This window comes from Rhinatrema bivittatum, chromosome 10, assembly GCF_901001135.1.
Source record: "Rhinatrema bivittatum chromosome 10, aRhiBiv1.1, whole genome shotgun sequence".
NCBI classification, from domain to species: Eukaryota; Metazoa; Chordata; class Amphibia; order Gymnophiona; family Rhinatrematidae; genus Rhinatrema; species Rhinatrema bivittatum.
The window spans coordinates 111,446,753-111,458,968 of NC_042624.1; the positions used below are offsets into that span (position 1 = coordinate 111,446,753).

The 12,216-nt window shown below is 41.4% G+C and overlaps 1 protein-coding gene across 3 annotated transcripts in view; it reads left to right on the top strand.

Annotated features, from left to right (window-relative positions):
- EPS15 (epidermal growth factor receptor pathway substrate 15) overlaps nucleotides 1-12,216 on the top strand; it is a 211,933-nt gene that overhangs the window by 158,346 nt on the left and 41,371 nt on the right. For all 3 annotated transcript variants that reach the window (XM_029617440.1, XM_029617441.1, XM_029617442.1), the window contains exons 20-21: nucleotides 4,608-4,747; nucleotides 5,184-5,250. In XM_029617440.1, coding sequence (XP_029473300.1) covers nucleotides 4,608-4,747; nucleotides 5,184-5,250 — 207 coding nt within the window. The remainder of the gene's footprint in view (nucleotides 1-4,607; nucleotides 4,748-5,183; nucleotides 5,251-12,216) is intronic.

The window sequence follows — 12,216 nt, forward strand, 5'->3', positions numbered from 1 at the left end:
GAGTAGACATTGCATTGCATCTGATAAGAATTTTGTTTGATAGACTAGAACATTTGTGGTAGTTCATAATCATTGCTTTTCTCAGTAGTAACTTCTTGTTTTAGAGAGAATAAATAGTTTGATGAGTATTGTTGCATGGCTATAATTAAGGTATGAGTAGCTTATTTTAAGTTGGGGTTATATTGTATTTTAAGGTGAATAATGACCTTCCATCAGTGTTGGGTAACATCTCATCTTCTTTGCTAGCAGTTCATAACTGGTTATCAGATAATTGTCTGGTGCTTATTGCTTCTTAAACAGAGATTATATGGTTCTCTAGGAACTCGAGGCCAGAGGGATTGGCTGGTATAAATATTAAGAGAACTGTTGTTCCATTTTCTGAGCAGGTTTGGAATTTAGGTTTTATATTTGATTTAAAGTTTGATTTGCAGTTGCATGCTATAGTGTCATCTGGGTATTTTAAATTAAAAATGTTGTGGCATCTTAAGATGTTGATTGACAAGAGTAATTTCCGGCCTTTAGTACAGGCCTTTGTATTGAACATATTGACTGTTGTAATTCGTCATACATTGGCCTTCCAAAATATCTGATTTGGACTTTACAACTGTTACAGAAATTAGCCACTAGATTGACCTTGGGAGTATCTCCTAGAGAACATATAACACCTTTATATTTCAGTTGCAGCACCTAAAATTTAAGGTCCTTGTTCTTGTTTTTAAATGTGTACGAAAGTTTGGACCAGTGTATTTGCATGCTTTTTTTCCAGCCTACATCAGTTAATCTTTTAGAAGTACTAACTTTTAGGGACTCTCATACTCACGCTGTCAGAAAACGAGACTTTTCAATTATAGGCCCTCCCCTCTGGAATGTACTGCCCCCAGAGATCAGGTCCTTGCATGATGTAAAGTCATTCAGGAAACATCTTAAGGCCTGTTTAATTTGAGGAAGCTTTTATTTAAGAGATGGATTTGTGATGTCCTGTTTTAATTGTTTATATTTGTCTTTTATGTTTTATAATGTTTATATTGACTGGAAGCCACCTAGCATATCTGAGATACTGTAGGAGGTTTATAAATATTTTAAATAAATTGTCATCAAGCCATTGGGATGCTAAGGGAATAGCTATTGTAAGGGTTAGATGCACTAGTTGACAGGGATGTTGTACATGGGTCCTCAGCTTTATGGAACCCTTCTATAACTTTGCTCACAATACGGTTTTTCACAAAGGAAACAGCAGCAGAATGTTTAAATGAAGGATGCCTTCCAAAACTCAGATTCCTTAAGGCAAATTCCTTTCTTCCCTTGCAGTCTAACACTGTTTAGAAATTAACTCAGTTCTTCGGGTGACATGCCTTAATATAAAGCTGCTAGAGGAGAACCAAGCAATAAGTGTTTCTGAAAGCTAACAACTATTTTAAAGGTGAAATCTCATGGTATTATGCTAACTATATTTCAGATTAATTGTGCTGTTTTAAGTAGCTGTAAAATCCTATTTTAATTTTGCAAGTAATAAAGCTGTCCTATTTTCCTCAAAGTGAATGATAGTTTATTTATTTATTTATTTTTAATTTTTATATACCGAAGTTCTAGTAGGGACTACAAATCACTCCGGTTTACATAAAACGAAGAACTGCTCAACAGATAGCGGAGCTTTACATGGAACCGTATAACATATGGAACAGTATAACTGGTTGACAATTTAACATAGTGCTAAATAAAGTGATAATATTTTAACTGGTAATAAATAAAGAAATATAATATTATATATAAGAAGTATAACTATTTAACGTAGCAATAAATATAAATATAAGCAATGCCTAATATATATATGAAATAAAGTGAATTTTTGAGCTCAAAGATAATTGTCCAGTTGCAGATTCTTAAAAGTAGTACTTTATACAGTGTCCATAGTTAAGGGATGGAAGTCTGTCAGTCATAGTAAGATTAAGCGTCTGGGAAAGCTTGTTGGAAGAGAAAAGTCTTCAGTCTTTTTTTGAATTCTTGATAACTGGGTTCTAGTCTAAGATCTGGGGGAAGCGTGTTCCACTGGTGTGGGCCTGCTGAAGATAGCGCTCGTTTGCTCAATGATGATTTTATTTGCGGAGCATGCAGTGTTCCTCTGTATGCGCTTCTGATTGGTCTGGAGGAAGTGTGCGGTTGGAGTTGAGAGCTTAATGTGATGGGGGCTAGATTGTTTGTCGCTTTGTGGATGATAGTGAGTACCTTATAGAGTATCCTTTGTTTAATGGGGAGCCAATGTAAGCTCCGAAGGATTGGGGTGATATGGTCTTTTTTGTTAGTGCTAGTTAGAATTCTAGCCGCTGAATTCTGAACCATCTGTAATGGCTTGATAGTGTTGGCGGGTATACCAAGTAGCAGGGAATTGCAGTAGTCGAGCTTGGAAAGAATGATGGATTGCAGTACTAGCCTGAAGTCGGAGAAGTGAAGGAGGGGTTTAAGTTTTTTAAGGACTTGCAGTTTGTAAAAGCAGTCCTTTGTAGTATTGTTTACGAACTTTTTTAGGTTTAGATGATTATCAAGCCATGCTCCAAGGTCTCTGACGTCAGATGAGAACGAGTTGTTTGTGTTAGGTAGAGAAAGGCTGGAAGAGATTGTGCGTGGATCCTGGGAGATAATGAGCATTTCGGTTTTATTAGCATTTAATACTAAGTTAAGGCTTGAGAGTAGGTTTTTGATGGGCTGTAGGCATTGTTGTATGTCTTGTTTACAATGCAGAACAAAAAAACAAAGTCAAGACATTCTCAGAGATCTGACTTGTTCTTTTCTTCATACTAGTTAATTGTTAATAAATTAGACACTGGTAAACAGAGCATCCTGCAGTCCTACAATTCCTTCATCACTGTAGTGTCTCCTGTCACGGCCCCTCAGTAGCAGAGATGCTGGTGTGTGATGTATGTGCCTCAGGATTGAGGGACCAGGTGCATTCCAGAAGGGGAAAGTGAGAAAACAGCTCTAAGCGATAATACATATCAGCCCCAGGGGCTTCTTGCTGGAAATTTTTATCTAGGTGAGATTGTAGATACCAAGTATCTGCAGTTGCCCTCCCTTCCTGAGTACAGAATCTAAGTAGATAAAGTGCTAGGGAACCCTATCACAAAGGTTCGCTTTAACTGGATTGAAAATGTGTCTATATAATGTTTCTGTATGAAGTAGTTTGCAGCTGTTGTATTTATTTATTTAATTTATTTAAACATTTTTATATACCACAACAATAAGACATTTGCATGTCCGTCTAGGTGGTTTACAAATATACATACATAATATTAAAACAAAAATGACACAATATACATTTAAACAAATAAGTCTGTTGGATTTAACAAATTATTAAAGTTGTGTTATACTGTACGCATCATTAAATAAGTGTGTTTTTAACATTTTTTTAAATTCTTTGCGGTTTGATACAAGTCGGAGGCTTTCGGGAAGAGAGCTCCATAAAATTGGTCCTGCTACTGAAAAAGTTATTTTTCGGATTAAGGCTAGGCTAACAGTTTTGACTGTTGGTATTTCTAAAAGACCTTTGTTCATAGATCGTAATTGTCTTGGGGGTTTATATATATGTAACATGGAGCAAAGCCATACTGAGTCAACATTGTAGAGTAGGTTATGGATGGTAGACAAAATTTTATATCTAATACGGTGAGTTATGGGAAGCCAATGTAAATGTTGTAAAGTAGGTGTTGTGTTCTTTGCGAGGTAAATTATATATTATTCTTGCAGTGGCATTTTGCACGAGTTGTAATGGATGAATTGAAGATAGTGGTAAACCTAGGTATAATGTATTGCAGTAGTCTAAATTTGTCAATATCAGAGCTTGAACAATTGTCCGGAAGTCAGATGGTATTAGAAGTGGTTTAAGCTTTTTAAGCATATGCAGTTTGAAAAAAGTTTTTTTTAACAGTCTCAGATATGTGCTTGGAGAGGGATAGTTTCGAATCAATGGTTATTCCTAAATTCCTTGCATAAGATTTTATGGGTATATGTTGATTATCAAATGAAAAGGTTTGAGGAGGTTGATGAGTGGAATCTGGTACTGTTGAGAGATAGACTAGCTCAGTTTTGGCTGCATTTAGTTTTAATCTATTATGAGATAGCCAAGTTTTTATAGCTGTTGTATACAATTAAAATTGCTGTTCAGCTTTTGCTATGTACATTGAAATCTTTTTTTTTTTTCAGTCAGATTGGAATGTTTACACATGTGAATTTTTCTTGCCTTAAGAGTACTGAATTTTTTTTATGAAAATGGCTTAGAGTTGCTCCACAGATTGATTTCCTCTACAAATTGGAGCTGAACTGGGAAGCAGTTTTTAAAGCAGTCAACCACAATAGCTTGAAATTATGTTCATGGTGCTGGTGCCAATTCAAATGCTTTCCAGCCCACAGTGTTCCCTTCAATTGGCCATAGCCTTCAGAGTAGAAGAGGAAGGGGTAGAGGAAAGCATGCAACATATGTATGTTTTATAATCCTTTGTTTCTTTAAATATTCATTTTAACAGCCCTATGTAATATACCCAAGAATATTTTTTGTAAGCACAGATTACTACTTAAGCTGTTCTTTTGTTTGTACATTCATATTTTATTCTCCACAGATCCTTTTGGAAGCGATCCATTCAAAGGTTCAGATCCTTTTGCATCTGACAGTTTTTTCAAGCAACTCTCCACCGACCCTTTCGCTGCTACAGGCACTGATCCCTTCAGCACAACCATGGCCAGCAGCAATGTCTTGGCAGTAAGTTCCTCAGATGACATTGCACTGTGGAAAACATGCAGCCGATTCATAACTCCTCCCGAGATTCGTGGGAAGGGCACATGCTCTCTTATATAGTCGGTGGGATTTTGTTTTCAAAATATTTTTGGTATCTCCATATAATGAGCAGAATTGTTTCAGAAAAGGTGCCCACTCCTAGTGCATTTTACATGCGGGATAAGGGTATTTCATGCTGAGAAGTATTCTATCAGTACTCACTGCAGCCCGACAGGAGGCTCTTACCTGCTGGTTACTGACTAATTCCAACAAGGGTAGTTGTTGAACTTTTGGGAGACTGATCAAAAAAGATTTAAGATTTTGATATGTGAGTATTCTTTGTGTTAGAATGTAAAATGCTTTGGTACATAAAGTTTATTCTTTCTTACAATTCTGTTGTATGCTGTTTTTCTTTTGTTAGACAGAAGCTTTGAAGAATGATCCGTTTGCTCCGGGCGGAACGGTTATTGCAGCAGTCAATAAATCTGGTAAACACTGAAGTTACTTTGTGCATAAACTTCTGTTATGTTACTTCAAGGCATAGTTCATCTTAGCCTGGGCCAGTGCAAGGGTATTAGGTGCCCTAAGCCCAACCTCCTGCCTTGCGCCCTGACCCTAGCCCCAGCCCTAGCCTCCCCCTGAACACCCCCCCCACACACACACACACACACGCAAGTAAAAATTGTGCATTTGTAATAGATTTTACATGGAAAAGGACATTCAAAGTATATTTTTCAGATAAAAATATCACTTGTAGCAGTGCATGTAAATATAATATACATATGTCAACTAGAAAACCCGCTAAATGACAAAAAAGACACTTAGAACCCATATAGAATTAGGCCTATTATAATGCATGTTGGAAGTAGGTTTGGCACTCAAAGCCATGAATAAAGTGAATTACAATATAGTAAACCTCCAAAACAAAACAGCACTAACTGCCAGCACTCAAATAATAACAACCCTCCCCATGAAAAGGCAACACTGTAAATATTACACCAGACCCTAAAACACCATTTCATCTCATCCTCCTATACCAGTCCAGCCCTTGACAAGTGGGTTATTTCTCCCTACCAGCAGATGGAGGTAGACAACACTATTTTCCTCTGTGACATCATAGCCACTACTTAGTCAGTGGTGTCAGCAGTAGGAATTCAGGATTTTCTGCCTCCAACAGATGATAGGACTGGGATGATGCAGCAGCTTGCCAAGCTTCTGCTGGTTAAAAGAAGAAAACAGAGAGTAGGGCTAAATGCTACCTTTTCCTAATGGAGAAAGGTGAATATTGGACTACTCCAGGGATCTGTTTTGGGACCATTGCTTTTTAATATACAGTATTCATAACAATCTGGAAATGGGGATAACAAGTGAGGTGATCAAATTTGTCAGTGATACCAAAGTATTCAATGTTGGTAAATCAGAAGACAATTGTGAAAAATTGCAAGAGGACCTTGCAAAACTGGGAGACTGGGCGTACAGATTGCAAATGAAATGTAATATGGACAAGTGCAAAGTGATACTTGGGGAAGAGCATCTCAAATTATGGCTGCACAATGCAAGGTTCCACATTGAGTCACCACTCAGGAGAAGGATCCAGGCGTCGTCATAGAAATCTTGTGCTCAGTGTGCAGCAGCAGCCAAGAAAGAGAATAGAATGCTAGGGATTATTAGGAAAGGAATTAAGAGAATATCATAATGCTTCTGTATCGCGCCATAGTGCGACCTCATCTTGAGTATCGTGTATACTACATCTCAAAAAAGATGTAGCAGAATTAGAAAAGGTACAGAGAAGGGTGACCAAAATGATAAAGGGGCTGGAACAATTCTGTTATGAAGAAAGGCTAAAGAGGTTAGGACTCTTCAGTTTGGAGAAGAGACGGCTGAGGGGGAGATATGATAGAGGTCTATAATACAAGTGGAATGAGTAAATGTTAATCAGTTGTTTACTGTTCCTAAAAGTACAAAGATCAGGGGACGCACAATGAAGTTACTAAGTAATATATTTAAAATTAATAAGAGAAAATATTTTTTTTATTCAACGCATAATTAGGCTTGGAATTCATTGCCAGATGATGTGGTGAAAGCTGTTAGTATAGCTGCGTTCAAAAAAGGTTTGGACAAGTGCCTGCAGGAAAAGTTAACTGTAACCATTATTAAGGTAGGGTTGCAGATATCCTCTGCTTATTCTTGGAATAAGTATCTTGGAGTCTATCTATCCCTTGGGATTCTGCCAGGTACTTGTGACTTGGATTGGCCACTGTTGGAAACAGGATACCAGGCTTGATAGACCCTTGGTCTGACCCAGTATGGCAAGTCGTTTGTTCTTACGATCAGACCCCAGTGCCAGACCAGTGGTTCTCAGCCAGCAGTGAGAGCCCATTGTCCTACTCCCAGCCCCTGAGTGGGTGCCAGGTTGAGTTTGACCAGGGAGCAGCAAAATTGAAAAAGAAGAAAGGGTTTTATGTGATGTCATTTTCTCCCTCTGAGAGGAGGTTTCCTGTTTCCTGAGTTTTGAACTCTGCCCCCCCCGGCTTGCATTCCACTGTTTACGATATAAAAAAAAAAAGAAATTCCTGTGGCCAAGAGGGGGGTATGGAGTAGCAAGCGCAGCTGGAGTTTGCCTTGGCGGCAATCAGAGGTAGCTGCGAAGCAGGGGTGATGGACAGGTTGACTAGTGGTTCCCACCGCTGGGAGGACTGTGAGTTCTCCAGGCCACAGTGGAGAAAGGACCTGACTCTCGCAGGATGTCTGCAGGAGTTCTACAGAAAGTGAACCCACATAATATCCAACCAGCGGGTATTGGAAATCATTTGGTCAGGTTACACCTTGGACCTGCATTTTCCCATATGAGACACTTTTATGGCATCACCTTGTTCATCTCCAGCCAAGCAGCAGGCTATCCACAAGACCTTGTTGAAGCTGCAGCTCTTATGGGCATTGGTACCAATGCCCTCATCAGAGTGGAACCACAGTCGTCGTTCCATTTATTTCATGGTGCCCAAGAAGGACTGTTTCTTTTGTCCCATCCTGGATCTCAAGGGCGTGAACCGCAGTTTGTGGGTACCACAATTTCACATGGAAACGCTGCGGTCTGTTCTCATCGCAGTTCATCGGAGGGAACTGTGCTTGCTGGATCTGTTGGAAGCCTACCTGCATATTCCCATTCGGGACATGGATTAAAGGTATTTGTTTTTGTGAGCTGTAAGAACATTTCCAGTTCTGAGAATTATCGTTTAGCAACTGCAACACAAGTATTTACCAGGGTGATGGTTGTGGTGGCAGTAGCGCTCTAGCGCTAGGGAATTACGGTCCTTCCGTGTCTCAACAATTGGTTAATCCGAGCAATGTCTCACGAGGAAGCAGAGCGAGTGACTCGTCAAGTGATTCAGTTTTTAGAAGGCTTGGGCTAGGTAGTCGATTTTGCAAAAGTACCCTACAGCCCACGCAGTCCCTGAAGTACCTGGGGACAAGATTTGACACTTGGGTGGGACAAGTGTTCTTCAGAGACAAGAGAGTGCGCAAGATACTCAGTCAGATTCAGGGCTTCCTGGAGTTGTTGATCCCCTACCTCATGGGATTATTTGCAGGTGCGCAATCTGACTGGAGCAACTCTGGATTTGATGCTATGGGCCAGAGCTCACATGCGCCCTCTTCAGGTATCATGCCTGACTCTGTGGTCCCTGAACTCACAGGACTATGGCGTTCAACTCCCTCTGAGGTAGTCTGTGTGCCAGTCGCTTCTCTGGTGGCTGATTTTCTCACATTTGTTGAGGGGAGTCAGCCTAGCCACTCTGTCCTGGGTCTTGGTCACAACAGACACAAGCTTCTCAGGTTGAGAGGCTCATTGTCAGGATCAGGTGGCCCAGGAGAGTTGGTCTCCAGAGGAGGCCTTGTGATCCATCAACCAGCTGGAGACCAGGGGAATTCACCTGGCCCTTCTCCATTTCCTCTCACTGCTTCAGGGAAGGGCCATTGGGTCCTTTCAGACAATGCAATTGCAGTGGGGTATGTGAATCAGCATGGGCGGAGAAGAATATCTGGCTACTTTTGGCAGCACACGTCACAGGCCAGGAAAATGTCCAGGCCAACTTTCTCAGCCGAAATCTGCTAGAACCTGGGGAATGGAGCTGAACTCGGATGCCTTTTGCAGGATTTGTCACAGGTGGGGTTATCCTCAAGTGGATTAGATGATGAACCAGTGGAATGTGAAGATAAACCGTTTCTTCAGCCAATAAAGAGAACAGGGGACAATGAGTACTGGCTAGAGGGGGAGTTCCTGTATGTCTTCCCTCCATGGGCGGTCATAGGCAGATTGCTACAGCAGATAGAACTGGCGAGCAACTGAGCCATGCTGGTTGTGCCAGACTGACTGCGCAGACCTTGGTTCACGGATCTTATGCAGCTGCAGGTGGACCAGCCCTTGGTTCAGGGGCCTGTGGTCATGGAGGATCCATCTCCATTTTCTCTTACAGCCTGGCTCTTGAGTAGAGATGGATCAGCAAAGAAGGGGTTCTTCTTGAGCTGTAACTTCCAAGCTACTGAAGTCTCGGAAATGGCCCACTTCCTTGGCTTACATTAGAGTCTGGCGTCTGTTTGAACAGTTCTGCAAGTCCAGATCAGAGTCCTCCTGGTGGGCTGCTGTTTCATGTGGCTTAGCCTTTCTTCAGGGCTATCTGGACAAGGGGCTGACCCTAATTTCCTTAAAGGTGCAGGTGGAAGCTATTTCTTGCTACCAGGGTCCCATAGTGGGGGTCTCAATAGTGGGTCACCCGTATGTGTTTCGCTTCTTGAGGGGCATGAAAAGATTGTAGCCACCTTTCCAGCCCATTGTTCCTCCGTAGGATCTCAATCTAGTGCTGAGAATCCTAATGAGGGCCCCTTTTGAGCCTTTGAAAGAGAGTTCCTTGAAAGATTTGTTGCTAAAAACAGCATTACTGGTTGCAGTTTGTTCTGCATGGCAGGTCTCGAAGCTTCGAGCCCTAGCTTGCCAGGACCCTTTTCTAGTGATTTTGTTGGATGCTTTAGTTTTTCAACCTATTCTGTCCTTTCTCCCAAAGTTGAATTCTGTTTTTCATATCAATTAGACGATTTTCCTTTCAAACTTTCCTAGGGAAAAGTGTGGACCTTAGTGCTTGGACATGCAGAGGCTGATCCTGTGATATTTAGAGGTCACTAATGCCTTCCACAAGTCAGACGGGTTGTTTGTCCTATTTGGAGGTCTGTGTAAAGGAGATGCAGCCTCTAAGACTACCCTGACTCACTAGATAAAGGAGAGAATTGATTCGGTTTACTTGCTAAAGGGCAAGAAGCCTCCGGAATTGATGCACTTGCACTCCACCAGGGTGTGCAGTCTGCGCCCTGGGTGGAGATGCATGCGCTCGTGCCAGCCAGTATTTGCAGGGCGGCCACTTGGTCTTCTCCGCATACTTTTGTGAAGCATTATCGGCTGGATGTGATGCAATGGGGGAGGGTACAGCTTACAGTGTGGGGGTTCTAGGGCAGCCCTTATTTCCACCCGACCGGGTAGATGAAGCTTTGATACTTCCTACTTGTCAAGGGCTGGACTGATGTAGCAGGATGAGATGGAAGGAGAAATTTCTTTACCTGATAATTTCCTTTCTATTAATCCTGCTACACGAGTCCAGGACCCATCCGGGAAGCGAGGTTATGTATTTTCAGGCTGTTCTTTTTAGATTTATGGTTCTAGGGTAGTTCTAGCCTTTCTTTTCCATTATTGTGTGCTCTTTCTTCAGTTGTAGGTCCCAGGGAAACTTATTCTCTGGTTTGATTGAAATGTGATTGTTCTCCAATTGATGGGGTCTTATCCGAAGCTTTGACAGAAAGATACTGGATTCCTGCTGCTAGCACCACCTCCAAAATAGTGACAGTGATGTCACAAAGGAAAACAGTGTTGTCTGCCTCTACCTGCTGGTAGGGTGAAATGCACTTGTCAAGGGCTGGACTGGTGTATCAGGACTAATGGAAAGGAAATTATCAGGTAAGGAAATTTCTCCATACACCTCCTAATAGAAAATAGAATGAGCCCAGCAGTTATAGAATCCTACACAGAAACTGCTTGCTAACAGAATACCTCAAGTTCATCACGCATGCAAAACACAGACAAATCTTCACCAAAAGAGACCATAAATTAAAAATGTTCAGACAAAAGCTGAACTGGAAACCACAGCACTAGACTGTGTATACAGCAGAACAGTGGGAAAACAGTACTGCCATTCTTCATAAAATATCAAACAATAAAATCAGAAATATAAAACACCATAATAGTAAATTGTACCATCTCAAAAAATATACTGAAAAACAGTACATATGTGAAAATTTAACACCCAATGATTAAAACTAACAATGGTATAAAATGAACCACTCACCACCATATCTGAGAACTTTTTCATTTCCAGATGTCCTGAGATTGTCGTGGATTAGCTGATGGGGTGGGAAGCAGGGGTTGTTGCACACAAACTTTCTCCTTTCTTTCTCATATACACACACATACCTGTTCATTCTCAATCATACACAAACATATATATTCACAGGTTCTCCCGCACAAACATGCTCTCTTGCTCATACCTTTTCTCCCTCATATACACACACCCTCATTCACTCAGACAGGCTCCCTTTTTTTCTCTCTCACAGACGTTCCCTGTCTCACTCACACACCCTGACACAGGGTCTCTCTCTCTCTCACGCACACTCACACACACACACACCTCTGGCTCAAAGGGTCTCTCATTCTGGGCCTTTGCTGCTGCTTCCTTCTGCAGGTAGTAAGGGCTCCAGTTCTCCCTGACCTCTTTCTTCTATCTTAGGCTGTTCCCAGGCCCCTCTCTCTCTTCTGTCTTCTGCAATGGGCGGGATGGCTCCGTCTGCAACCCATTCTGGGCCTCTGTCTGTCATCTGCCATGGGTGGGATGGACTCCACCCATGGTCCTGTCTACTAATCCTGGCCACGAATAGGATGGGCTCTACTTGGGGCCTGCCAGGTCAATCTTGAGCTGCAAGTGGGATGGGCTTTGCTCACAACCCCACATGGCTGCTCTTTGCTGCCCCCTAATGGTCGGCACTCTAGGCAACCGCCTAGTTCGCTTAATGGAAGCACCAGCTCTAATCTTAGCCCAACGACCTTTTAGTTCCGCAAAATTCTGCCCTTACATGTGCATCTCATACTGAAAATAATATACAGTAGCAATAATTGTTCATTTTTGTTTCTTTATTTCCTCAAATGCTCTGTGCAGTCCCTTCCACCCACTTAATCCAGTTAAAGAGCTGTATTTTTGTTTAATTTAAGAAACTTTCTGATTTAGTCCCAGAGCAACTGGCTGGGTAGAAGAATTAAAAATTGCCGTAAAAAATAATCAATAGGATTTTTACATTGAGAATTTTGAATTAAAGATTTACTGTTGATATAATTCTAAGAACTGCTTAGGATTTCCAATTCC